At 41.0% G+C, this 26861-nt stretch overlaps 1 protein-coding gene across 1 annotated transcript in view; it reads left to right on the top strand.

Moving 5' to 3' along the window:
* The first annotated feature begins 1823 nt into the window (after nucleotides 1-1823).
* Nucleotides 1824-26861, top strand: part of si:dkey-191m6.4 (rho GTPase-activating protein 22) — a 31068-nt gene continuing 6030 nt past the window's right edge. The window contains exons 1-4 of the mRNA XM_038735150.1: nucleotides 1824-1980; nucleotides 10974-11173; nucleotides 15247-15334; nucleotides 25084-25212. Coding sequence (XP_038591078.1) covers nucleotides 1938-1980; nucleotides 10974-11173; nucleotides 15247-15334; nucleotides 25084-25212 — 460 coding nt within the window. The 5' untranslated portion in view covers nucleotides 1824-1937. The remainder of the gene's footprint in view (nucleotides 1981-10973; nucleotides 11174-15246; nucleotides 15335-25083; nucleotides 25213-26861) is intronic.

Raw genomic sequence — 26861 nt, forward strand, 5'->3', positions numbered from 1 at the left:
AGATGGACGGGTAACAAATTAGTACAGTCTTATACAACAACCTTGTGTGGATTCACTGTAGATCTTGATTAACATTAGCTAATCTTACTCACTCTTGGAATGAAAAAGGGAGCAGATATGCAGACAGCGGTATCTACAGAAGTAGAGAAAGAAAGTATTTAAGTTTTAAGTCAAGTGTGTAACATTTGTTTAAGTTGCAAAACCTTGATTTAGTGGCTTGTTAGTTAGATTAGTTAGACAGTGTACTCGATGTTTGGATAATCTAAAGGACATCTTTAGGAAGCTAGGCTAGTTATCTTTTAGCAAGGCTGTTGTATCTATGTTAACTTATTTTCAACATTATGCTTTGATTTAACTACTGCCTTATTTATGTGGTATAAAAAACACAGTTACTAACATGTTGGTGCATCATAATAGATTTTTCAATTTCGGGTCCGAAAAAATCTGAAAATTAGCTTCAGGCTAGTTGAGGCTAGCTGGAGCGCAGTTAAAGATAGCACATGCTCACAGCTAGTGCATGCCAACATGATCAAAGGCTGTGGATGTAATGTTAACGTTGCTATCCTATCATCTGTTGGCTATCATCAGTGTTTCTATCTTGAGTTCAGGATTCATGTAGGCTGGCAACCAAAGTAAATGTTTGCTAATGGAATATCACTGGGTTAATGTTAACCAATATCTTAGCTGCTCCTCCCAAGCTAAACCCACACAGTAAACAATATTTTGGTGAACGATCAGGCTTTGCAAAAGACAACACGTGTAACCATGGTGAAAGCACAACAAACATGGTGACAGCTGGAGTCTTGGGATTCTCAGAAGACATCCACATTTAAAATGACCAAAAATTTACTTACACGAATTCCACAAAAGTAGCAACAACCTAAAATGTGGCTAAAACAAATCACAGTTGTGCAACTAAATCAAAATCAGGTGCCAAAATGAACACTGGTGACATTTTTCCTCTTAAATTTAAATTTCCCTTGCCACCAGTGACACACTCCTACACACTTTATTGTGTTAATTGCAGGCCACTGTAGCTCGGGGCATCATGACATTGTCTGTTCGATAGGGAATAGTATTTTTTCTCCCCTGTGTTTTTGAGTTGTGCCACTGGAATGCCTAGAGGATGTAATTACGACCTACTGTACGAGCTGGGAATTTCCCACGTCTGATTTGAATTGAAGACAGCATCGTTCTTAGACAGCCAAGAGTGGCAAAGACAAAAATGGTTAAGGAAAGTAATTAAGGGGAAAAGAAAAGAGAGCAGAGACTGACGGATGTGTAGCAGAATTAGAAGGGAATTGTGGTGAGAGAGGTGGAAGGACAGGGAAGAGAAGAGATTTTTTTAAATGAGTTGATGCAGCAAAGGAGGCAGGAAGAAAATAAGAAAGAAAGCAGAGGAAGGATGGAGAGAAAAGAGTGATTAAGGAAAGGAAGTGGAGACAAGCTGAGGACCTCTACAGCTTAATTATATGCAGAACACCCAACCCCCCCTCCTTATTTTTTTTTCTCCTTTACGAACATGCAGATCCTTATTAAAAATCACTCAGTGCAGAACAGGACACTTAAAACCAGGCATCTGTTAGCTGGTCAGGTCTGTGCTCTGCCGGTGAGAGACCCTGCCCAAAAACCTTGTCATCCATCTACCCTAGGCTGATGTACCGCTATGAATAATGTAACAGGGACGGGTGGAGGCCACTGGGCGTGTGCGCAGGAAAAGAAAAGGGGTAGTTCCTCCTCCTCCTTCACCACCCTCATCTCTTTCCATTCTCCTCCCCTCCCCTGTTCACCCAACCCCCTAGCTGCCGGCTGCACTGCAGAAGGTCAGAAGGAGAAGAAGAGGAGAGAGGCAAAGACCCAGAAAGGCAGAGGGAAAGACAGGGGTGGGGTGCTTGGATGTTCATGAACATGCCGAGAGGAGAGCGTGTGGATGAGCGATGACAGCCATGCTAAGCCCAAAGATCAGACAGACCAGGAGAGGTAGGACACGTTTTTTTTTGCTCTGCCTTCACATCTACAATACCTGCCAGCTGCACTAGCCCCTTATTCATCTATAAACTATGTGGTGACATATTATGTCATATCTGACAGGGACTATGATGGGAGTTTATCAGATCAGAGGATGTATTAGTGATGTAGTGGCTTTATCTGGACATTTTCCTACACTTTCTCAAATACATTGCATTTTTAAAAGTTCTTTTTTTTGCCTATAATTCAGATTTTACTCAAGAAGATGTCTATAGAAACACTTTTTTCTCCACTCCATCTATTTTTCTGCTGCAGCCGCATATTACTGAATGAAACGGAAAGTCTGCCCACGCAGGGAAGCTCTCGCGTACATTAGCATTCTACTACAGCTGGCCGATGCTGCCAGTGTGAATTCTATTAAGAGGAGCAAGCAGCATCTCTAGTTTCATCACTGTAACGCTCAGCATTATCACGCTGCCGTCAGCTGCTGCTGCCGAGTGTGTGTATGTGTGTGTGCTCACACTATTACATGTACTGTATGTGTGTGTGTCTTCGTGGGTGGATGTATTAATATGTCCATGTGTACCAGTGTGTGTCCTTCCTTCCTTGGCACTAATCTCCATGACTGCAATTATACAGCTGGATCTGATTAAGAGGAAATGAATAGCTCCCAAGAATGGGAGAGTGATGTGTATGAAATTGGCAGCAAAGTGGATTAAATCTGTGTTCGCATATATTAAAACAGCAGAACAGATTCAACTGGCCTGAGGAGTAAAGTGTGATTCACTGTACATCTTGTCAACTATATCTTAATTGATTACATACCGTTTAGGCAAAATCAAGTAATTTTAACCAACGTGATGTTTTAGCACTAGTAGCATGAAGTGAGAAAGGAGGACTCAAATACAGAAAACTTAATAAAAATGCAAAATGCAGCAGTCTTGTTACATTTGAGGAGGTGGAAATACCACTCGTCCTTGCGTTTCTGTTAAGACAGTGGAAAATTGAAGAGATTAAAGCGACTGTGTGATTCTGCGTGAGAAGCATTCTCTGCATGTCCTCTGTAAATCAGCGCTCCGCCGCTGACGGCATCACATTTGTTGCATGAAGCCCATGAATAAACGGGTATGTGACAGATGTAGCAGTGTAGTACAGGGTCAGCTGAGGTTAAAGTAGGTTGAGAAGGCGACACCACGCTAACAAGTGAACAAATCTGACTGGCAAGCTAGAATGTCAAGGATGACACTCAAAATATGAATCAATAATATAAACGTGATTGACTTATATTCTATTGATCATTCATGGCTGCTGCATTCATGATGCGAGAAGGTCAGTCGACAAGCTAACTAGCAAGATATAAGCTGGCACGTTTGACTTTGGAAGGTCATTTAACAACTTCTTCTAATCTAAAATGGCTAAATTGCATTGACTATTCAATTAATAGACCACAAAGTTAACAAGGTCTCACTAAGTTGTCCTCCTCTTCTCTTGCCTCTTTAGTCAAAGAGCTCCACTTAAAAGAATTCTTCAATATTCTGGGAAATACTTTCTTAGCATTAAGAGTTAGATGAGAAGATTGTCTGTACGCTAAATATGAAGCTAGAGCCAGGAGACGGTTAACTTAGCTTAACATAAAGACTGGAAGTTGGGGGCACCTCTAAAGCTCCCTGATTGGCACATTGTATTTTGTTTATTTTTTCCATGCAAAACTTGTACTTTAATTTTTCTTTGGATAGGGTCCAGTGAGGTTCTCCAATCATAGACCGTAATGCAATACAATCAAGCTCACTAACATCTCCCCATTGCTCCTAACTGCCTTCTTATGATGAACTCAGAAAGATACAATAAATGAGATCTCTTCCATTTCTCCTATTGTAATCTCAATTCAGTATCCATTTGTCTTACCCAAGTCTCAAAAACTCAATCTCTCCTTATCTCATCTTTTCTCCAAAGGGGGTTTTAGGAGCAACAATTCAAACTGAAGTGATCTCAAAAAAAGATACAGTTGAGATATAAGTGCTTTCTCAAGAGTTAAAAAAAAAACTATTCTGAGCAAAAGATTTTTCCTTTGGGTAGCTGTTTCCACCTATGCGCTGTCTTTGTGCAAATCTAAGCTAATCCTCTGCTGGCTCTAGCCTCATATTCAATGTACAGACGTGAGAGTAGAATAAATTTTCCCATTTAACAAATAAAAGGCAAAAAAGCTTATTTCCCAAAATGTCTTCTTAAACATTATTCACCCAACTAATTATTTGGATCTGCCCCCTGAGGTCTAATTAAATCAGTGCTTTGGCTTCTTTCAGAGCGACTCTTAGCTCTTAATAGGAAATGCTCAAGTAAAAACTTAATGCCGATATTGCTACCAATCTAGGATGCCAGTGGCCACATTTATTAGAATCAACAATATCTGCTGCATAAAAGAAAAGTCTGACTGCTGTGCTTCAGCAACTGCTACAACGAACGACATATTATAGCTGCAACGGGGTGATTTTTTCTTTGGCTGGCACCAAGAATCTACTAGCAGCTTTAATTGCCCACATATCAGCTGCTTCATTCTCTTGCTGTGTCTTTTTTTATCTGCGTTACCATGGTTTTTATGATCAAAGTCCTGCAGTGTAGCAACACTCTGACGTCCTGCCTTTTCGAGGCATATGAATGAACACCATCACGACTGTGAGCAAGAGCATGCTGCATAGATAAAAAATTCATACACTGACACACTCGGGTAATGAGCATGTGGAGATGATCACATGCGCAGAAATGCACAGATACGCTCACACACCCGCTGCTGCAGATCAGTTCCGCTCCACTGCAGCTTTCACATATGGGCTTTATAGTACTGGCCACACCTCCAGCTTGTCAGGGAAGGCTGGCACACGTGCACACACACACACACATTAATCAGCAGCGATAGGCTAACTGGAAGTTACACACTGATGCACCTGTATCTCTCTTTGTCATTTTCCACGAGCCATAAATCACTACACAACAAGCAGATTAATGAAATTGAATTCCTCCAACATGCCTGCGCGCGTTCTTGTGTGTATGCGCGTGTGTGTATGTGATTTAGCCATCAGTGTAGTATGTCTAGCTATTGGGGAGTACATGCTAATGGATGGGCTCCTCTATGATGTATCCATTTCCTGACGATGATAAATATACCACTGCAAACTGCATTAAGTGACACCATAGGGGCCTAGAGTGTGTGTGCGTGTGTGAATGTGGCATCAAAGTGTCCCTTCATGTGCTACACTGTACCACTTGTGTTTTGATCTTTCAGTCTGCAGACAAGCATTTGTTCACATTGTAACATTTGTCCTTAGATGTAATAGACATAAACTGTTTATGGACGGAGTGCTTTATTTGCATTTCTCATTTGATTTGTCAATTACTGTGACAGGACACCCACCAAAGACAAATGCTGATAGTGTTGGCTCTATTTGCCAAGGTTTTGAGATATTTGTCTTTGATGTTTCATCCTCCACCTGAAGACAGTGGGCGTGAATAGAATTGAGAAGTTCAAATTCAACAGAAAAAATCTTTCCACAGCCAAGTATCTCTAGGAATTACGCATATTGGATGATTCCTCTGCTCACTATTTACATCCAGTGCCCACATTCAGTGACAATGCAGGAAGTTTTGTTCTCTTATGGAGCGAGGCGGACAGTAAGGATTTGGAGGTCAGGGTGGTGGGGGAGAGCACTTTAATTGAACTGCATTAAAAAAATCAGCTGTTCGAGTGAATACACATATGCTGTGGAGACAGTTGCCACAATAAGCTACCGGTTAAAGTGATGGTTTCACCAGAAAGTGGCAGTAGTGAAATTCAACCACACGTCTTTGCGAAATAGGCATTGCTACAGACTTGATTAACAGCCACTACTGTCAGGGCTCATTGGTAAACAACTGTAACTGGCAGGCTAACCCCTAACACACTAGCAAGCAGGTAACATGCTAGTGCTAGTCAGTCACAATAGCTCTCAGAGCTTCTTTCTATTTTCTCTGTACTGTGCCGTTTTACTCTCTTTGTTCGTGAGATTGTATACGAATTAGCTAGCTTAACTGTCACTCAGCCAGCTCTTTAGCCCAGTCTCTAATGGGACATTACATTTTATCAGTTTATTTAAAATATATATTAGTACCACCGACTCTTGTATCATAACTGTCTAAAAAACATGCCTCTTTTGTGGAGCACTTTATGCTCAGGCAGAGGAGATTAAATCAGTCCGAGTTGTGTAACAAGCTTTGATAGCTTCCTCCATTTTGGACTCTCCGGCTCCTTGTTCCCTCAAAGGTCAGCACTGTGAAGATGGCTCACCATCGATAAATAAAGTTCACCAAAGTTTAACTCCATGTGAAAAATTTACAGATTTACTTCGCCCTTATAAGCAATTCTACTGATTACCTATAATTCCTTTCAAAATGTTGCCGTTTTAAATGCTGGGTGTCTGGGCCTGAAATCTGTTTCTCTGTTAGTTCAGCTTTGGCTGTAACATGTAGGTTACATAGTTTTATAAAAACGGTCATCAGAATAGGCGACAGTCTGCTTAGCACAACCCCCTTCCCACCAACACACACACACATTACTGTATGAGCTCATGACTGAATGAGTCACCAATCCATCTGGTACCTGGATATTCAGTTCCGTACACTGAATTGATCATCACTGACTTGAAATAACATGACACATGGACAAATTTACATAAATTACCATTTACCGTTGGGGTTCACGTCATGGTAAAAAAAAATGTGGCCATACTGTACATCAGTGCATGGAGTCGGGCATGATGTTGAATCCCTATTATTTGACTTAGCCCTTCTCCAACTACTAGTCATGTCACAAGATCTTGCAAGATTAAATTGTGACGAGAATTCTCGTTAGTTAAAAAGCTGTCTCGCAAGATTCACGCAAATGACACTTTTCACACGCTGTCAAGCCACACATTCATTTACTCATGCAGTGAAATACAAATGTATAACTGATAAGATAGACTCACAGAGCTAATCAACTCCGCCCAGCTGATGCCCTGATAGTAATAAACCACACCGCTCGCACTGAGTCCAGACAGCTGTGATGAGCGGTAACCTAACCGGTAGAGTTTTGCAAGATAAACATCTAAAAACTGAAGCACAGCCTTGCTCTGTTTGGGACTGTGAGCTGCAATTTGTCAGAGCTGCTGAAGTTAACATGTGTGGATTTGTGGTGAGATTTCTGCCTGATCAGAAGTGTTTCAGTTGCTTTCGGTTTCACATGCAACATGCAGTCCCAAACTGTGTCGGTCAAACAGTCTGAATGGGATAACATTACTACCAGCGGATCAAAAATGTAATGCAAAGCAGAGTATCGGGCAGGTAGACTTCTCATTAAATGATGACGTTAGTCTGGTAATATTATGACTTTTCTCTGGACATGTCAGAGAACACAGATAGCCTATGTGGGAGAGATTCTGAATGTGCAGAAAGTTTTGAACATGAGATGAAAAGCTGCTGAAACACAGGAGCTAAAGTCCAGGAGTTTATAACTAAATTAAATTTATGGTGAAAAGGTGCCACAGTCACATTTAAAGGGTAACTTCCCCAAACAAAAACACAAAGAGGAGGGAAGACTAAATCATGAATCAGCAGTGATGATATAACAGGAGAAAAGTTGATCTACAGGAGAAACAGATCTGACAGCAACACAGAATGACTGAGAGCTGCACTGACTTATATTCTGTTACAGTTATGTTATAGATTTTGAATTGTCACCTGCCTCCTGAATTTTGTGTTTCTCTTTATATTTTCATATAATTCAGCACTAAAGATTTCTTAAAAATAGTGTTAAAATCTTGTCTCGTCTCGTAAACCCAATCTCGAATCTCGAATCTCAATCTCGTCTCGTGGGTTATGTGTCTCGTCACACCCCTACTAACTGCTGTCCACTGTAAATGAATGATCCACAATTACACTCTGTTTGAGTGAGAAAACTCTTTTTAGAATTGTAGTTGATAGTCCAATAGACCACAGAGCAGCCCCACCCAAGCCAAGGAAGTTCTGATTCACTCTGAGCAGAAGGTCCAAATTGGCGCAGTGGGTAGTCGTGCTTGGCGAGCGCACACTCTAAAATCAGTTGTTGTGACTCAGGCGTGAATCATCGGCCAGTATATGTTCCACTCCTGTGATCCAGACAGCTGATGTGTTAAACAGTGGTGCTCTTTTATGCGAACACTGGCAGGGTGATGGTAAGACATGATGGACGTGGTGAGGAAAAATAGAGGGATGAAGGAGGACATGGCAGCGAGGGCTATTTTTAGCTAGCAATTTGATTGAAGGAGTAAGACAGCAAGTCTGGTTTTCTCTGTTGATCACACACACTTTGCATCCATGATGTTAACCAATTAATCTGTACCTGGTGGGTGTTCTCAAACTGGGGAGAAACAGGGTGGTAGGACTTAGATATTGATGGTGATCACACAAGTACAATCTTTAAACTAATTCTAAATTTATGAAGGAGCTGCTTGACAGACACAGGAGTTGGGAAGCCAAGAATAGTATCTTGACAGAAGGTAAAGAGACTAGGGTTTTCTAGTGAAAGACATACACTGTCTGAGCATGATACAGTATATGATGTGATTTGATTGGAGTGTTAAAGTTAGTAATACTCGTGATCGTAGCCGTTGATTGGAGGCAGGAGAGAAGAAATAAACATGAGTGACTCGTACCTTGAAAATTTTACATGGCGAAGTTTGATGCTGTTTTTATTTAAACATACTGTAAGCTGAAATAAACAACTGTAAAGCATTATCCAATTGCAAAAAGCAAATAAGACAGCTTTGCAATGCTTAAAGTGACTCTCAACGACAATGGAAATAGTTATATTTTAAGAATAGCTAATGAAAATATGCATCTAATCCAAGACTGTTTAAATGAGGTGCCTGCCAGTACTGAGAACAAGGATCCCCTTTTGTGTGTGTGTGTGTGTGTGTGTGTGTGTGTGTGTGTGTGTGTGTGTGTGTGTGTGTGTGTGTGTGTGTGTAACGTGCTCTGTATTAACAGAGCTTTGATTCAACAGGACCAGCGGTGCTGAACGTAAGGAGGGAGAGATGAATTAGAGCGAGTCAAAGTAAGAAACATGGAGGGAGATGGGGGGGTGAAAATACACAGCTGGAAAATGGCTGAAGAGAAAGAGAGCATGAGAGGGTAACAATAAAAGGGAGCTTAAAAGCGGTAGGTTTGTCGTGTTTGGTTTTATTAACAGAGCTTTAGCATATGCCACTCAGCCAACCAACTTCTACCATGTTGCAGGTTTTAAACATATGACAAGATGGCCCTAAGTAGCAGGGTCATTAAAGCTGACACTGTAATTGTAGGTTTATTTAATAACCTTTGATTTCTGATGTGAGCAGTTAACAGAGTTCACATTGACACAGTCAGATGAAACCATAATATCAGCCTGGGACCAAGGAATAAAATACAGGTGTGAAAAGACGCATTTTGAGTATGTGTTATGTTTTCATCGCCATTCATTTCACGACAAACCCGGTGACCATTTTCACTTGAAGTATTGAAATGTTCACTGTGATATTTGTTTCACACGTGAAAACTTATTTTCATAAGTCAAAAGGCACAGTTAAATAAACGTTTCACGTATGAAAATCCCACACACAAAAACATGCTTTGGATAAACATGTAGGTTACATAAAAAATTTTAAAAATCTACACCTTTTCTTTAAGAAATAATCAGTCCATCAGTCATTCAACACATCTCAACAGGCTTTACGGACTGCCAGGAAAGGCTGTGATGTGAAATCAAAGTGACGTGAGCCCTGTCCTTTAAGCTATATGTATGCTGGAAAGAGAGAGATGAGACAATAAAAAAGAATAAACATTGATTTTCTCCCCCCCCCCTCATTCATCCATGCCCTTCTTCCCTCTGCACCATTGATCATTTCTGTGTGTGTGTGTGTGTGTGTGTGTGTGTGTGTGTGTGTGTGTGTGTGTGTGTGTGTATGGCACAAGAAAAACACCAGCAGGGAGGATGTCTGCACAATTGATTTCTATAAATTATACATGATCATCAAATAGCATTGCCTTGTTTGCCTGAGCAGAATATAGCCCTCGTGCTAGCTGTGTGGCCCTGTGGGTTTTTCTCATCTGTGTAAGACCCTGAAATCTTCAGTCAGATTTTAACTGTGTAACATAATTTATCCTCAACTGATGACACATGCTTGTATTTCTTGTAGGGAGATATCTCTTGGTAATAGAAAATACCACACCAGAGTCAACATGATACTTGCCAATGGTCTTTTATGTTTACACACATCATGCTTACTGTCATGCTGTCAGTGTAATGCTGATGTAATATTATGAATCATTTTCAAAAATGAAACACGTCACACTTGCATCTATTTTTCTCCCCCCCACAGCTGATGTCATACAAATGGTCCCATCCTATGCCTTTAAATCTGTCCTTGACTGAGCTCAGGTTACACACGTTTGTTGCGAATGATTCAGGCAGCCAGCCAGTCAGTCCCATGAGGTCCTATTATCTCCACTCAAAAGCCTCTGCTATTCTGTTGGGTTGTAGCAACCCACAATAAGTCTCTTCCAAAGACCTCTGAAATGGAAGGGGGGGGGGGGGGTCCCTGTCACCTGAGGCTGTATGTGTGTGTGTGTACTCACTCCCCACCCCCACACCCCTCCGCAGTCTCTATTTCATCTGCTTTCTGTTATTATTTGTGCCTGCTGCCTCTCTGCAGTCCCACTCCCCCTTCCTCTAAAGAAGAGGTGCAGCCTGGGGCAGAAGGTTGTGCGCGTTTGTGAATGAAGAGCCTGGCGGATCATGTGTGCGCATACAGTGTACAGAATGAGGGATAAGACAAGCTTCTGTTGGGAAAAAAAATGAAAAGACATGAGCCAATGAAATGGAGGGAATGTAGTAAAACCTCTTTCACCCACCCGACCCCACACTGTGTGCCTGCTTGTGTATATGCAATATAAATAAAATGCTTTATATGTGTTTGCAGCCAGGTCCAAGAGCATGGTGATGGGCGAGGTGTCGCGGGGTCCGTGCCGTCCGGCCTCCCCCAGCCTCCAGGAGGGGGCGCTGAAGGCTGGTTGGCTGAAGAAGCAGCGCAGTATCATGAAGAACTGGCAGCTTCGCTGGTTTGTGCTGCGCTCAGACCAGCTCTTCTTCTACAAAGACGAGGAAGAAACCAAACCACAGGTAACACTTCAGCCAACATGACGGTGAAAATCAACCCAAGCTGAGTCACTTTTACATAAATACATCACGAGTTCCCTCTCTCCAGAGGATTTTTCTTGGTTGACAACACTAAAAACACATATTTTTGTTCATGTGAGGCTGAGGCATCATTAGCAGCTATGTGTGATGAAAGAAGAAAGAAGATAAATTATCATCTATCAAAAGGAGAATGTGAGAACGTTGGCTGTAGCTCATCAGGTTGGCCATTAATCACAGGAATTGGTGGCTGGCTTGTCAAAGTGCCCTCAAACATGACGCTGAGCCACAGATTTCTCCTGGTGTATTTGTGGACAACAGACATCTGCCAAATACATCCCATTTTGTGATAGCATTATTTCACTGTTAATTGTCTTCTCCCAAATATTTTCCTGTTTTGTAGCGTCCATAACTGCAGTTAAAAGTGAACTCCACTGATTTTACACTTCCAAGTCTGTTTACAGGTTTTAAGAGGGTGTTACTGCATGTGGCATCAATTGCCTAACATGTTAGAAACCTGCAAATAAAGAAAATCTGGGGAAGTGGAGATGTGGATGCTCTGTTGCATGCTTTAAAATAATTCTCTGTGTCACTTTTGCGAAGATGAAAATGATTTGCTGTACATTTTGGGTAAAGTCAGCAGGTTTCCACTAATAGGCCTTTAGCACAGCAGACATTGTGACTTATCACAAGTGTTAGTAATTGCTTAATGATGTTAACTCGAGTGTAAGTCATGACCACAAAAGCAGCACAATATAACAAACGTGACAGCAATGGTACAATTTTAACAGACTAAATATTATCTTAAGTAAGAAACAAATATTGTGAAGTCTAGAAAAGTCACACTTACATAACAGTCAATGGAAGAGCCCAAATTCCATTTCCTACATCAGCAGTTCTCCATGTACAGTAGCTGTTGATATCAGGGCCTCCATTGAAAAGCATTTGAAAAAAAATAAAATTTTAGATGGCGTGCATTGCAAAATGATCCCGGATGAAAATGGCTTAGAGCAAATAGACTAACTACAAATAATACCAGTATTGTTCTTTAAGTAAACTCTACCAACATGGCAATGGTGACTCACCGCACAAACAGGACATTTTAGTGCATTAGTACAAACAGCCGAGCCGCATGTGACGCCTGGTTTCTTCCTCCATTAGTGCACCATCATAAAAATATTTACAGAGTAAACCTTTAATTGATCCAATTGCTTCTTTGACAAGGGAATTCTATTGTGGCCAGGTGCTGACTCACATTTTCCCATTATAATTATCCCATCACTGAAGAGTTCACAGCGCGGTAGCTGGTCTGGACAGACCTCACACACCCACACACACGCAGTCATATAAACAATGCTGGGATGGACAGTCAACATAGCTGACAGGCTTCCATTTATTGTAACATGAGGAAATGATGTAATCCAACAACAAAAGGCATAATAATCATCTCTTTTCATTCCTGGCTTAAATCTCAACACTTTTATTGATTTCTTCAGGCTTCACTCTGGGTGCGCAGCGCACGACTGAAGGCTTTGACAGACTGTCTTTAATCAGAGCTTGCCAATACCCATCCAGCCTACATTGATTGGAAACTCCCAATAGATTCAAGTCACACACGTGGCCTGATGCATACACGCCCACACATATTCACTCAGAGGAATGCACACTCACACACACACATATCCACCAACTCAATGAGCAGGATGTGTTAGAAAGTGTGTCACTCAGGCCCTTTTTTTTTCTCCCTCTCATCTTCTAATCGATAGGAAATCCAACACTGGGAGTGATGGGGTTTTTTGATGGGGGGGGGGGGGGGTGGGGGGGGGGGGGGTGTAGGCAAATTGCAGACCATCCCCCATACCAAGATAAAAAGACTGACACTGAATCTATACAGGTTTTCTTTTCCTTTTCATCATGAGGGGATAAAAATCCACCAGAGAACAAATGAACTTCACTTATTGGACAATAGATTTCTGTTGCTCCAAGACAAATCCATGGGTGGTGGTGGTGGAGGAGGAGGGGATCATTAGTGAACTGAATGCAAAATGAGTTGTCAGCTGCAATTAAATGACCTCAAAAAGGAGCAAAACATAGCTGAGGGGGACTGTAGAGTTGGTTAAATTTCACTTTGGGTTCATCACCGTGAGCGACCCTTTTCACATTACACATATCATTTAATCCATGTTTAATATGAAAATATTAATTAATGCAGGTTTAAATTTGTTGTAAGACTTGGTGTCTTGGGCTGAATATTGCTACATGAAAATTTCTAATGGAAATGTTTTTATTGATGGATCTACAAAGTACATTCAGTCCAAGGGAAAACATTTCCAACTAGGTCCCAGACTTGTATGATGCTTATGATTATGGACTACAATTATAAATAAAGTTCTGTGGGATTGAACGGCTGGTGATGGACATTAACGTTCTCACAGGATAGTGCTTCTGAGCATTGAGTCTGATGTGGTCAGGTTTTGTCAATGATTTACTGCAGCAGCTTTGACCCGGGATCCAGTCTCAGCCCGGGTTTATATGTGAGGAGGCAGCTGTTGCAAGACTCGGTCAGAGCTTCATTGCACGTGTTAAACAAGAGGAGTCTGAGGTGTTTATGTGCCTCAATTTAAGACCTACGCACATGGTACCAATCAATGGACAGTGTGTGATGTTTGTGTGCTTTGGCACTGGTGGACGACGTTGCCAAGGTGAGATGAAAGTGAGAACGAGTCTTCAGAGGCCAGGGCTGGTGTTCTGGTCCAGGACCATGATTGGCATTTATGTGCAAACCAGGTTAAACTGGGCGTGTCCACATCTGTTTGTGGCTAGTTGAAGGCTTATGCCTGCACAGTTTCATATTGATAGCAACAAAACATGAGCTCTACTTCAAAGTTATTCTTCTGCCAAGCTAAGAGGTAAGAAAGGACAATCTGTGGTGTCTGTGCTGCATTTTCGGTTTACACTGCTTGACTGTGTGATTTGTGTTCTTGCATTACGTGTTACCTCTTCTTATTCATTCATCCCTGGCTAGCTACTCCTGTTATTCCGAGCACATAGCTCCCTTGGGAGTACACCCCCCCAACAGTTCCTGCCCTGCCCCTGTACTCCATCCATCCACAGCTCCCACCCCTTCCATTTGTTACCAAGGCGACTAATGTTGGCGACAGCCCGGCCCTCTGGCTGAGGCAATTTGGCGGACTCCTCTCCCCGTGTGATGTAGGATGCCAGTGTGCAGATTAACGGGGCCGACCCACAGATGCTGGCATCTCTTCACAGCTCTCTTGGCCTCAGTTGGGTCTAAATGGGTATTGATTGGGATAATGTATTCTGATAATCTGTGTGGGTCCCTGTTCAATCACAGGAGTAGCTGCTTAACATTTTAGATGGGTTAAAAGTGGAGCCATTGGAAGGAAGGAACAAGGGCAAGAGGAGGACTGGAAGGAAGAAAGGCCAGAAGACACTAAGTGAGAAGGAAGGCAGATTGGCAATATCTAATTGGATTTTTCTGGCCAATATTGCAATTATGATTTAAATTTTAATTATTTTCCAATAATTAAACTAGAGGTCTGCATTTATGGTATACATGGTATTAAACAAGATTACTTTATCTACAAACGTATCTAGCCGCATACTACTCATTGCCACCATACATGGAGATCTTTCGGAACAGCTCATAAAACTTAATACAGATTACTATGTTGAACGCACAAACTCACAGGATGGTACGAAAGCCGGGAAAATAACATCAGGTGGCTATAAATGAACCAAAAACCTGATTTATTCCGATAAAGAAATGTCTGCTATTTTAAAGTCAATACATGTGAAATCCAACATGGCACAGGACATTGCACACTTTAAAACTGTCGTTTTCATGTAAAAAGGTTGTTCAGCCCGAGAACAATGTAAGAAGAGACAAAGGATGAACAGATGATGTCATGAAGAAGCAAAAGAAGAGCCAGGAACATAGATTAAGAGGACAGGGAAGGAGTGGAAAGAAGGAAGGACACAATTACATCTATTTCAGCCCAATATTCAATATTTGAACGCCTCTCTCTCTGTTTCAGGGCTGTATACTTCTGCAGGGATGCCAGGTCAACGAGCTCACAGCTAATCCGGACGAACCAGGAAGACACCTTTTTGAGATTGTACCAGGTGAGAGATCCATTAGCTCTTCCCGTTCCTCCTCCTCCTCTACCACCTTCACTTACCCCTGGTTCAACTGCACTTCTATCTCAAAACACGCACAAATCACATGACTGGCTACAGTGAACATTTCAGTACTTTTTATTTACTTTGATGTTGGTGGTGCACTTGTAAAATCCAGTTAGTATTAGATATTAGATGGATTAGATATTGTCTAGTTGTTATTGTATGCATTACAGTTTTCCGGCTCCTCCTCTTCATCTTTCATTATAGCATATGTTTCAAGTGTACACGTTGCTATGATTATGAATAATCCGGCTCGTGAACTTGATAGCTTCCATGTCTGATGTGAAACATCAATGTGGAAGTGGTGTTTATAAATACAGATCAAATGTGAGTTAAATCAAATGTATCCTAGTATGGTTGGTCATCATATATGACATTACAAAGAACATGTAAGTATGTGTGTAACCGTACTTTCTGGATTGGTAGTGTTCTCCTGTCCTTTGAGCATATAAGCGGCTACAATTTCTTCTTGAATAATCTTCTTTAATCAACACCAAGAGTAGCACTTTTCACTATATTCTGACATCTTGTAACACACTTCTCTGCCCCCCACCCGGAAACACAGCAGGTAGGGACCAAAATAGTCTGCTCTGAACAAAGGGGGAATGCAATAGCATTACACACATAAATTAAATTAATAATATAAGAGTTCAGTGCTACAAATGAAAATGGAATAATGAGTGTCTGTAATATAAACTTCATTCTGTCAACACGTCCAACCAACATTTTGGGATTACTCCTAGTAAAACACAAATCCTACCACGGTCTTATAAGCAACATAGATTAGTATCATTAACTGAAGTAACCCAAATCTATAATGTGTACAGTAACTAAGGTTTCATGAGTATGAAAGAACATTTAGTTAGTAGAAGTTAAAAAATGTAAGAGTCAATCAGTCATACTGTAGGGGTGGTGATGGCACATAGATAAGATGCTTGCCTTTGGTGTGGGAGACCTGGGTTTGATTCCCACACATCCACCATTGTGTCCCTGAGCAAGACACTTAACCCCTAGTTGCTCCAGAGGTGTGCGACCTCTGACATGTATAGCAATTGTAAGTTGCTTTGGATAAAAGCGTCAGCTAAATGAATAAATGTTAATATAAATACATATCAGCCAGTGGTGTTTAATCACAAATGTATGGTTTTCGGTAAATGGTCATGTGGTTTAAGGTCAATCTGTTCCTAAACTGGCCGGGGTGGGCCTAATAATGGATATGGGTGACACCATATTTGATCCAAAAACAGGACAAGTGCTGTATGGTGGGGTACTTTAGCTGTTATAGGAGGCCTTTTCCCACAGTGTGCCTCTTAACTGAGGCATACTTAAAGAAGCACTTTGTGAAGTGCAATATTTATTCACTGGAAGTGTCTAAAAACACACAAAAGCAAATATTAAAATCATACTAGCAATGAGAAATATTATACATCATGTGTTTTCTGATTTGTGATCATGTTCTGTAATCAATCAATTTTTGTGCCTTATCCAACACTGATCTCTGTTTCTAATTACCTTTGTTCTCTGGCTGCTATCCTGTATCCAGACAGCAGAGAGCACTGTTAGCCAAGGATTAGTTGCTGTAGTGGTCGATCTCATTATCTCACGGGACATGACCTCAGAGCTGCTGACATGTGAGGTGCCGGTATTAAATTTCTAGCTCCAATAAAAGAAGCACCAGAAAATAAATAGAAAAGAAAATGGCCTCTTCCATCATCTCAAGCTGCTCTGTGGCCACAGATCTCAGGAGCCCGTCATGCTCCACATGTTGTTGAACCCATACAAAGGGTATGGTTAGATTAACCTCAAATAGCTTTTCGAGTTTTTACTTTATCAATACAACACCTACTTTCATGTGTCTTGATGTGTGTCAGTATGTGTGTAGATGTGGTGTTTTACCCTGACACCACTATTCACCAGCGACATAAGTATAATAGTAAAAGTATAGTTTAAGCTTAAAATCTAGTCCTACAACGGAAACTGCAAGAAGGCAGCTGAGCTCAGTAGGGTCCATCCCTCTGGCTCCCTGTATCACTCTGTCATTCCGCAAGTGTTTGCTTGGAGGTTTCTCCTTGTGTTTAGAATGGCCGACAGGCTCATGAGTCGCTTGTGTGTTTTGTTTATGGCCAGTTAACATAGCAGAGCAGTGAGAACCGCAATGAGTGTGAGTGAGGAAAGCAGTCGTGGAAGTTGGGGCGGGGGTTGCAAAGAGACAGGTAGGACAAAGAGGAGGAGGAAGGTCGAAGGAGGCCAGCACATATGCTTGACATGGAGAGAGATGTGTTTCAGATAAATCTAGTTAGTAAAAGGCTCTAGAGTGGGAAGTTTATTAGTTAGGATCAACAGTAAGAGTCTGATTGTACTTTAGTATGATCCAGATCAGTCTGTATGAGTTACATTCTTCCCCTTTTCAACCCCCCGTGCTGACTATATCTTCTGTTTACGATGGTGTAAATTAGATTTGTTGGCTCCTTGTGGAGAAACACACAAGTTCCTCTGCTCTTTCTCCATTCTGTAATCGGCTTAGATTGATGAAGGCTTTGTCCCCTCCTGAGATTTTAGACTTCACATTGTGTAAAAAAAAAATTAACACTTCACGGAGGATAAGTCTTCCTCCCGTTCTTAAAACATTCATTATGGCATCCAGTCATGAGCTTTTCCTCATGACAGCAGCCGCTTTTTACCGAGGAGTACAAACCGAACTGTTTGGAGGAGAAACATGAACACTCTCTGCCCACTCTGCCAAAACACTTACCAACAATGAGCTCAATAAGCACTGATTATCTATTACACATATTCCTTCCACTTTTTTATGCTTCTGTTCACTCCTTAAAGGGGTAAACACCACAACACAAATTAAGTAAACACTACTGTTAACCACTGAAAAAACTGACACGGCGATGTCTCAGCCATCATTGATAAATAATGCTATTTTGACCATCACATTAGGTTAAGCTGTAATTTCTTGCCAGAAGGTCTGAGAAACCAATTTGAGCCACTAGAAAGGCTTACCATTTTGCGTGTAGCGCACCGTATATGTGTGCAACAGGGTGTCATGAGCAGTGGTAGCTTGGCTTTTGCTACCACACAAATGGAAGAAAACCACACATATAAGAGGCAAGACTGATAACAGACTGATAAAGCCTCGATTGGAGGTCAGAGCTGCTGGTTTTCTCTCACTTTCAGCACTCTTTTGTCCAATGTAATAGTAGCCTTGTCCTTCAAGGGAGCCCAGGGACCTTGGCTGGTAATCTGGGTCATGTCATTGACTGATGGGCTGTTAGAGTGTGTGTGTGTGTGTGTGTGTGTGTGTGTGTGTGTGTGTGCGTGCGTGTGTGTGTGTGTGTGTCCAGCCGCCGGGTAAATGCATTGGTCATGTTTATTGTGGAGATATGGAGTATACCCAGCCCAGTTGGAAAAGGTAGATACAAGACAGATAGCAGCCACATGATGTTGAACCATGTGTACATTCATCCTGCATCGACACGTTCAACACAATACAGTTATCCTGGCTGTTCTTTCCTGTATCTTAACTCAGTGGAAGGGCAAGAGACTCCACCCGCTACTCCTTGTAATTTCCTCTTGGCATTTGAGTGAAATAACAGCAGTAGTTAAGCATGCATGCAATTAAAAATTGGATTCCCACCATGTTTTTTTTTATCTGTATGAGCTCCAGACAGAGCGAGCAGTGCACCCAAACAAAGCCGATTGAACAGTCATGTGCTTTAGTCTGAAGTGAGCTTGTCTCAAAGCCCTATAGGCATGAAGGAAATGGGCAAATAACTGGATATTTTTAAATATTCTTTGTATTTAACAGCTGGCTCGAGGCTATAAGCCCTCTGTTGTGGCAGTGTTGAAGCAATTAAACCATCTAGAAAACACCACACACTTACAAAACGTGCCTGTCCAAATGTGACAGCTTCAGGTCATTATTGTGGACTGGACACACACTTGCACCCCGTCCATGCATGCACAAACACACAAAGGATTTTTCAGAACAGAAATACCATTTTCCCAAGAAGCAACAACAAACCCATGTCAGAGTCCACACAGTTACTGTTACCTTTACCCTGTGACCTCTGGAACATTAACACAACTGTAGCCTATATGTTGGCCATAATGTTAATCCTCACTGAGCCTGATTTTTAGCCTGGTTTTGTTTACTGGCATTAACAAAGAATTGCAAGATCCATATAGGGACAAGTAAGGTTTAAAGGAAAATGTCACACTTTTTCAGAGATACATATATTTCCTTTCTTGCCAGGAATTAGATGAAAAGCTTGATAGCTTATGTCTTTATGCTAATTAGCTATTAAAATATGCAATTACCTTAGACTGGAAACTGGGAGAAATAGCTAACTGCATCTTACATTTCAATTTGTGTATGAATTAAACCAACAAAATATAAAGTGTTAATTAGTAAAACTTAGAGTTGGTGGTAGGACGATTTTAGCTTTGGACGAAGCCAGGCTAGCAGTTTCTCCCTGCTAGCATGCTGACTAGCCGTAGATTCATATTTACTGTACATGCGTGAGAGTGGTACCAATCCTCTCTTCTAATTCTCAGCAAGAAAGCAAATACTCTTTTTTCCCACAATATTGTACTATTATTTTAATTTTCTTGGTGTAACCTCAGCATGCCTTAAACACTTCAGTTAGCGAATCCCTTATTCACAAAATGCCTTTCTAAACACTGTCCGTGGGAACAATGATGGTGATGTGATAACGTAGTCGAAGTAGGGAGGTTTTATGGTCAAGCCACATAAAAATCATCAAAAGCCAAACCTTTTCCAAAACGCAGCTTGTCTTGTAGCTGCACTACTTTCTGAACTCAGTTTTGTAACTGTAGGTGAAGAATCTGGTTTCCACTGGTGGCTAATATTAGACTAAATGACTAAATATGTTTTAGCACAGTCATGCTTTAACCACCCACAGGTAGCAACCTTACACTCAAAGTATGGGTTGGTAAGATAATTAACTACTGTAAATACAAAAAATTCCAAGAATGTCCACTAAGGATGCTAGTGAGTAACCAAACCAAAAGCACATTTATATTGACCTCAGTTATATTCTTGGGATTTAAAGTATGATGTAGAATACAGGTAACTAAATAAGATATGCCTAATGTATTTTTATATTATGTGAGCTTGCTTTTCTATGTTTAATTTAGTGTTAGGCAACTTCCCTGAGATTACCTGTCAGTCCAACAGAGAAGGCTTGGCTGTCATGGCTTTTCTTGAACCTTGAATTGATACAATATTTATAGGTGGAACATGCAGCATTTTGTTTGTCTGCCACAACCTGTAGTACATTTTGAGTCATTAAATTTGCTAAGAGTAACTGCGGTCTGCAGTATATTCTCATTGTAGGTTACTTAATAAGAACCAATTACAACCGCCAGCTCTTGCTCGGTTAATATTTAGAAAGGTATGTCTGTGCTTGTTAATCAGTTTAGATGAAGATATGGTGCCTGGAGAGTACACTTGTCTTTAACCATGTCTCATGTGTTGTTACCATGTCTCATTTTGTCTTTTAAAGAAAAAAGCTTTTCAGAATATGCAGTTGCATTGAAACACACATTAAAGATGCTTGTACTCCATTAGATTAAGTGGCATTTTCAAGAAATAGACAGAGTCACACACACTTGCTGTGGACCACAGTGTTTTACCTTGTCAAATATATTTAGAACAGCAAATGGAAACGTTTTCACAAACTGGTCACAGTAATAGAAAGTGGCATAACTGATTTTGCACAGATTGTTACTTTCAAACAATCTGACAAGACATCCAAAGTCTGTACACCTTGTGTCTCACAAAGATTGATTGGTCCTGTGTGTTTTCCTGCTGTGTGTGTGTAGACAAGTTTGTTTGGCAAAGACTGAAGGACAGCCCATCTCCCTGCTATTGCACAGACACACTCAGAGAGAGAGAGAGGAGAACAGAGAGAGAGAGAGCCTTGTTACACTCCTCCTCAGGGATTTGCTTCTCCCCAGGGGGGCTGAGGAAATGAACCTGCTGCCCACACTGCTGAATGAAAGAAACAGGAAGAAAAAGAGTGAATGAATGGACAGAGTAAATGAGTGAAGGGCAAGAAGTGGGACTCGTTTGACAGATTTTGTTAGCACTGGCATCGAGCATGCCTCACTGGCAGGTTCTGGCAGGCAGTGCTACCTGCGTACTGATCTGCTTCCAGGCGGACTTAGTTGTGGCGGAGAAGCCGCTTCATGCTGCAGCTTTAGACCAGAGCCAGTCCCAGTTCCAGCCTGCGCCGCTCACTCAGACATGGGCCCTGTCTGCTGCAAGCCGGACAGACTGAAGAAACAACATCTCCAAGGTAACTGGAAATGCTGGAGATTTTTAACTAGGCTTAGTGGAGCGCTTGAGCAGCTTTGAGACTGATGGAAACGGAAATATACAGTATGTTTGGAACAAAGTCTTATTTATGGCTTTTTTGCATAATATTTAAAAGATACTGACTCCTGTTCCTGCCCTATTAGCTGATGCTCATAGCAAGGTGCATCATATATTAAGATTATTACATATTTAAACAAAATCTCAAAAAGATTATTTACTACTGATCAGCTTGGCACAGATAGATAGCAGACCTACTTCTGCAAAATGTTTTTCTTTTTTTAATATGTTGAGTTACTGATACAGTATGACTGTGGGAGCTTGTTGTGTCCACAACAGTGCATGCTGGATGAAAAACATGAAAAGTGGCTGTAAAGGCCAGGTGGTAATGTGTCTTTGGTTGTGGTTTAGTATTGCTGCACTCACTGGGAGGTTATACATACAGTAGGGACCTTTAGTCAGCCCAATATTGCGTGTGTAATTTTCATTGTTTATCACAGGTATTCTTTATGATTTCTTCTTCTTTCTTGTTGTTCCTTGCAGCATGGTGACACAGTGACTTGTGATCTTGCATGTATAAGTGTTACTGATTCTTGTAAAGTGATCATCAGGGAGATTATGTGTATTTGACAATTGTGCGTGAGTGCAGGGTTCAATGTGCTTTGCCATTATCCTGAAATGTTGATTGTCTATTGACCATGCATGAGGTTGAACATATATAGGTACATCATGTAGTTATATGTGACTGCATTCCATGTGATAGTTGATAATTATCATTTAGTAGAACCTGCGCTGTAAAATATAATGCTATTGGCTGCGCAAATAGCAACACACCGTGCAGTGTATAAACTGCATGACTGTTTGCTAGGCTAGAAGAGTGGTTAGAGACACTGCTGTATAGTTGCTGAGTGGTCACAGCTTTCTGCATGGCTGCCACCAGCTTGAGTACTTAAGTAAGTGCTTAAGGCCCCTCTGAGAAATCAACATTAAAAGAATTGTTCAGCATTTTAAACATTTTGAAATATGCCAGGAGTTAGATGAGAACATCAATATTTAGTGTCCATTCATTATTTTTGAGGTGGATTTTTCCCCTCAGGTATAAAAGTGCTGACAGAAATCACAGTAGCAATCACAGTTACTTATTCCAGCAACACTCGCTGGTATTTCAGCTGGTTTTCTTTTTTTAGGAGGTTTGGTATTAACTCCGTCTCTTGTTCGTTCAGTGATGTAAGTAAGTAAAGACAGACTGATCCGGAATATGTTAGCTTGGCCCATGGGCTGGAGATGTGGGGAGGCAGCTATCTTCTGTCAAAGAGGAGGGAGGAGGAATGCCCAGCAAACTATCTCAAACGTCATGGCTGCTGAATGTTAACAAAATAATTAGTTCATTTTTATTAAATAACAAGGTTGGCAAACATTCAAAGCAGCTAACTGAAAACAGGAAGAGGTAAACAATTACCCACAATGAACCTGTTCATGTTCAAAGGTGCATTACATTACCTGAGTCTCTTCTGATGCTGAGTGCAGGTATCTCTCTTTATATTGACAGTTTAATAAGCATGACATCAGTAAATATTTTCAGCACAGTAAAAACACTTTCCTGTCTCTTTCCCGTCGTCATCTCCCATTCAACATTCAACAGCGTCTGCGAGCAGTCTGACATTTAAGAACCGATGCTGTAACTGTGAAGAATTGTAGCTTCGGTTCCTAAATGTCAGACACTTGAAAGGCATAAGCTTTTCTGCACGCATGCTGTAAACATTCAACTGTCTCGCAGGCTCAAATGTCAGCCTCCGTCTTATGATCGCCACGTGGAAATCAAATTGATCGCTGGGACTCTGAGAGGAAAACCCAGTTTAACGCGTGTCTCCGCAAACCCTGCAGTCAGTGTTATCTTAATTGGTTAATTGATCCAAAAGGGATCTTTGTACTCCTCATCCATACAGGCTTGGCTGTTCCAATAGTTTTGGGGTCTGTCAGCTATGTTGGGCTCGATTTTAAGTGGTTGTGTGTGTGTCTCATTAGGCCATGATTAATTGAAGAGAAAGTACTGGATATAGCAAGGCTTCTTAATATCTCTTCTCTATGTTTTTAATCACACTTTTAATTGGCCTCTTTTCCTGAGGGCAAACTGAAGCACTCATTTATTACTGTCATTATTAGATTACTCATTATTATTCACACAGACACTGCACGTGTGCATAAATGAGGGCAAAATATCAAATAACGCTATATCCTCATTTCACTATTTCCAAGACACTGGAGCACATCTGAAGAGAGACCACTGTGTGTTTTTCATCATGACAGTGTGAGTGTGCAAAGCTGGGTGACAATGGCACTTAGCTTTATGGCATCACTGTTATATTTGGATTCCCTTCTCGCAGCTAAATGACTGTGACAACAGTGACTGTGACTGTGGCAACAACCCCATCCATCACTCACGGCTCAGACAGTCGAAATATTCTCCAGATTATTTAAATGTGTAGAAGGAGAAAATAGTATATTCACAAAGGTGATCGGGTCAAGATAATAAGATGTATTCGCTGTCTGAGGTGGTTTTTATGTAGCAGCTGATCATGTTTCACTCTCAGATGGCCAGCATTCTGACATCAGCGATTATGAGGTAGAATTGCTGCATCACGGAAATATTTTGTCACAGCACTAGTGTTTATGAGGTAAAAAAAAAGGTAGAAAACGAAGGCACTATTTCTGCACTCACTAAAAGCTGCTGTGAGCCACACTGTCAGCCAGCTAAATACATCATATGGAACGGGAACTGGTGCCATTCATTGTTAGTGGCCAGAGAATGCAAAACAGGACAATTTTGCCATCTAGTGGTGAGAATTCTTCACAACTTTATTTTGATATAATTATCAAGCTTATGCAATGTTGACTGTCCATACAGACCTGGGATGTTGTCTTGGATTTGTTTTTATTTGTCCCAACTTGAAAATGGACTAGTTAGTACCATATTTTGAAACTTGCCTGCACAGCTCAGTTCAATATCTGCAAACCCAAATTAGCTGGCACAGTGGAAACCTGCTTGAGGGTGCCAATACAACGCCCTTTCAATAAGGTGGAAGCCTGAAAGAAACATAATCAATACCTGACAGTGAAGCTTAATGTATATTGTAAAGTAGAAATTAGGAACTATGGAATTTGGCAAATGGTTGAGAGTGGATGTATGGAAAAACTAAAACACATCTACTACACCAACATACCACTCGGTTAGTTCTATGATAAATGTCGGTGTTCTTGAGAAAAAACTTATATTTTTAATCTAAAATGTGCTCATCTCTACATTTCTACACTTTCTCTCCATCTTCCCCCTCATTTCTCAATACAGGTGGGACAGGAGAGAAGGACCGGGCGCCGATCAGCCATGAATCCTTCCTGCTCATGGCAAACTCCCAGACAGACATGGATGACTGGGTCAAAGCCATACGGCGGGTCATCTGGGCGCCATTTGGTGGAGGTAAAGCCAAACCTTTGAACTGAAACATGATCACTTTTAAAAAGACACTCAGATTTTTATCTTTTTTATCTTACCTCATGAAAACAGACAGATTAAGCCCACCTACAGAGCTTTGCTTGTTAAGAAAGAATAAAGATTCTGTTCATCACCTTTGTTGAAAAGACTGCAACCAGCAGTTCTACTAATATTTTACTTCACCAGTAAACACTGAAAGGACCGAGGCCTTTCCTACCAAGCAACACCCTAAACCAGGAAGTCCACATTTCCTTCACCCTGTTGGCACCAGAAATCTTGCAAGAGGCCTTGAAATAAGATATTGCTGCTGAAATTGGAAAAAACTATTATACTGTGTGAGCTACAAACTTGAGCCCAGTCATGAAAAGTGTCACCTAGCCCTTTCTTTAGCCTGCAGTTAATTCTCACCCTGGTGTCTCTATTCCTGGAGTCCAACTACTGTACCTGACTTGGGAAATGTGATCAGAGTTTGCTGTCAGTCTAAACCACTTCACCTTTGGTTTTTCAAATTCAAAAATAGAGGACAGGGTGCTTCTATTAAGTTTCTTACTGTGGCGAGTAATAATCATCAAAGAACAAATGTACTGGATGCAGTTTGGCCTGTGAACTTTAATCCAGTCAAGATGAGTTTCCTTTACTCCTAAAAAGTCCATTTGTCCTCTCCATGCAGCAGTGAGCCTGTGGTTAATTCTCACCCTGTCTGCTTTAGTCTGGCAGTCTAACTAGTGTACTTGACAGGGGGCCAGAAATATAACCAGAGTGTCTGGGTGTGAACTGGGACATAAGGAGCAGCTGAACAGCACAGTGTTGGGTTACAAAGTAGCGGTATATTAATAGGGGGATAAATGTAGGATAACACATCAATGATATAGTGTGTGACTTTAGTGGACTTCATTGTAAACTTCATTTTTAATTAGCCAGGTTAAAGCACTGTTGGAGGACCAAGGGCACCAAATACTGGTGCTGCAACTAATGATGACTAGTATTTCATTGCTAGTTTTGATCAATAAATGTCATAAGTCTAACAAATTTCCATCACAAGTTTTATTGGGCCAAAGTGATTTCGTTAAATTGCTTGTTATGTCTGGGTGGTGAGGGAACAGTGGATAAGACACACCATTGGTGTGAGAGTCCTGGGTTCAAATCCACTGTGAAACACCAGTGTGTCCCTGAGCAAGACACTTAACCCCTAGTTGCTCCAGAGGCGTGTGACCTCTGACATATATATATATATAGTAATTGTACGTCGCGCTGGATACAAGCGTCAGCTAAATGAATAAATGGAAACATTTGAGAAGGTGTAAGCTAAACATATTTGGTATTTTACTTAAAAATTTGCAGTTTCATAAAAAAGTTGTCAGCAAAGATTTTCTGTTGGTCAATTTATCAATAATAATAGAGAAACAGAATTCCAAGGTGAGAGACGATCCCCAAGGTGACAGGGATGAAATTTCATTTGAGGTCCTCGTGTTTAATACTTACTAAAACATTTTTGTATCAACACCGAATCAATTAACCGTTATACTACTGAACCCAAGAATTATCATCCGACATCAACTGTTTTGGTATTATGGCACATTTACTGTATGATTAGTCACGGCCCCAGTTTGTGCCTCGCATTTTACCGTTACATT

The sequence above is a fragment of the Micropterus salmoides genome, unplaced genomic scaffold, assembly GCF_014851395.1.
Source record: "Micropterus salmoides isolate LMB-PRFRI ecotype aquatic unplaced genomic scaffold, ASM1485139v1 Ms_hic_scaffold_21, whole genome shotgun sequence".
Classification (NCBI taxonomy): domain Eukaryota; kingdom Metazoa; phylum Chordata; class Actinopteri; order Centrarchiformes; family Centrarchidae; genus Micropterus; species Micropterus salmoides.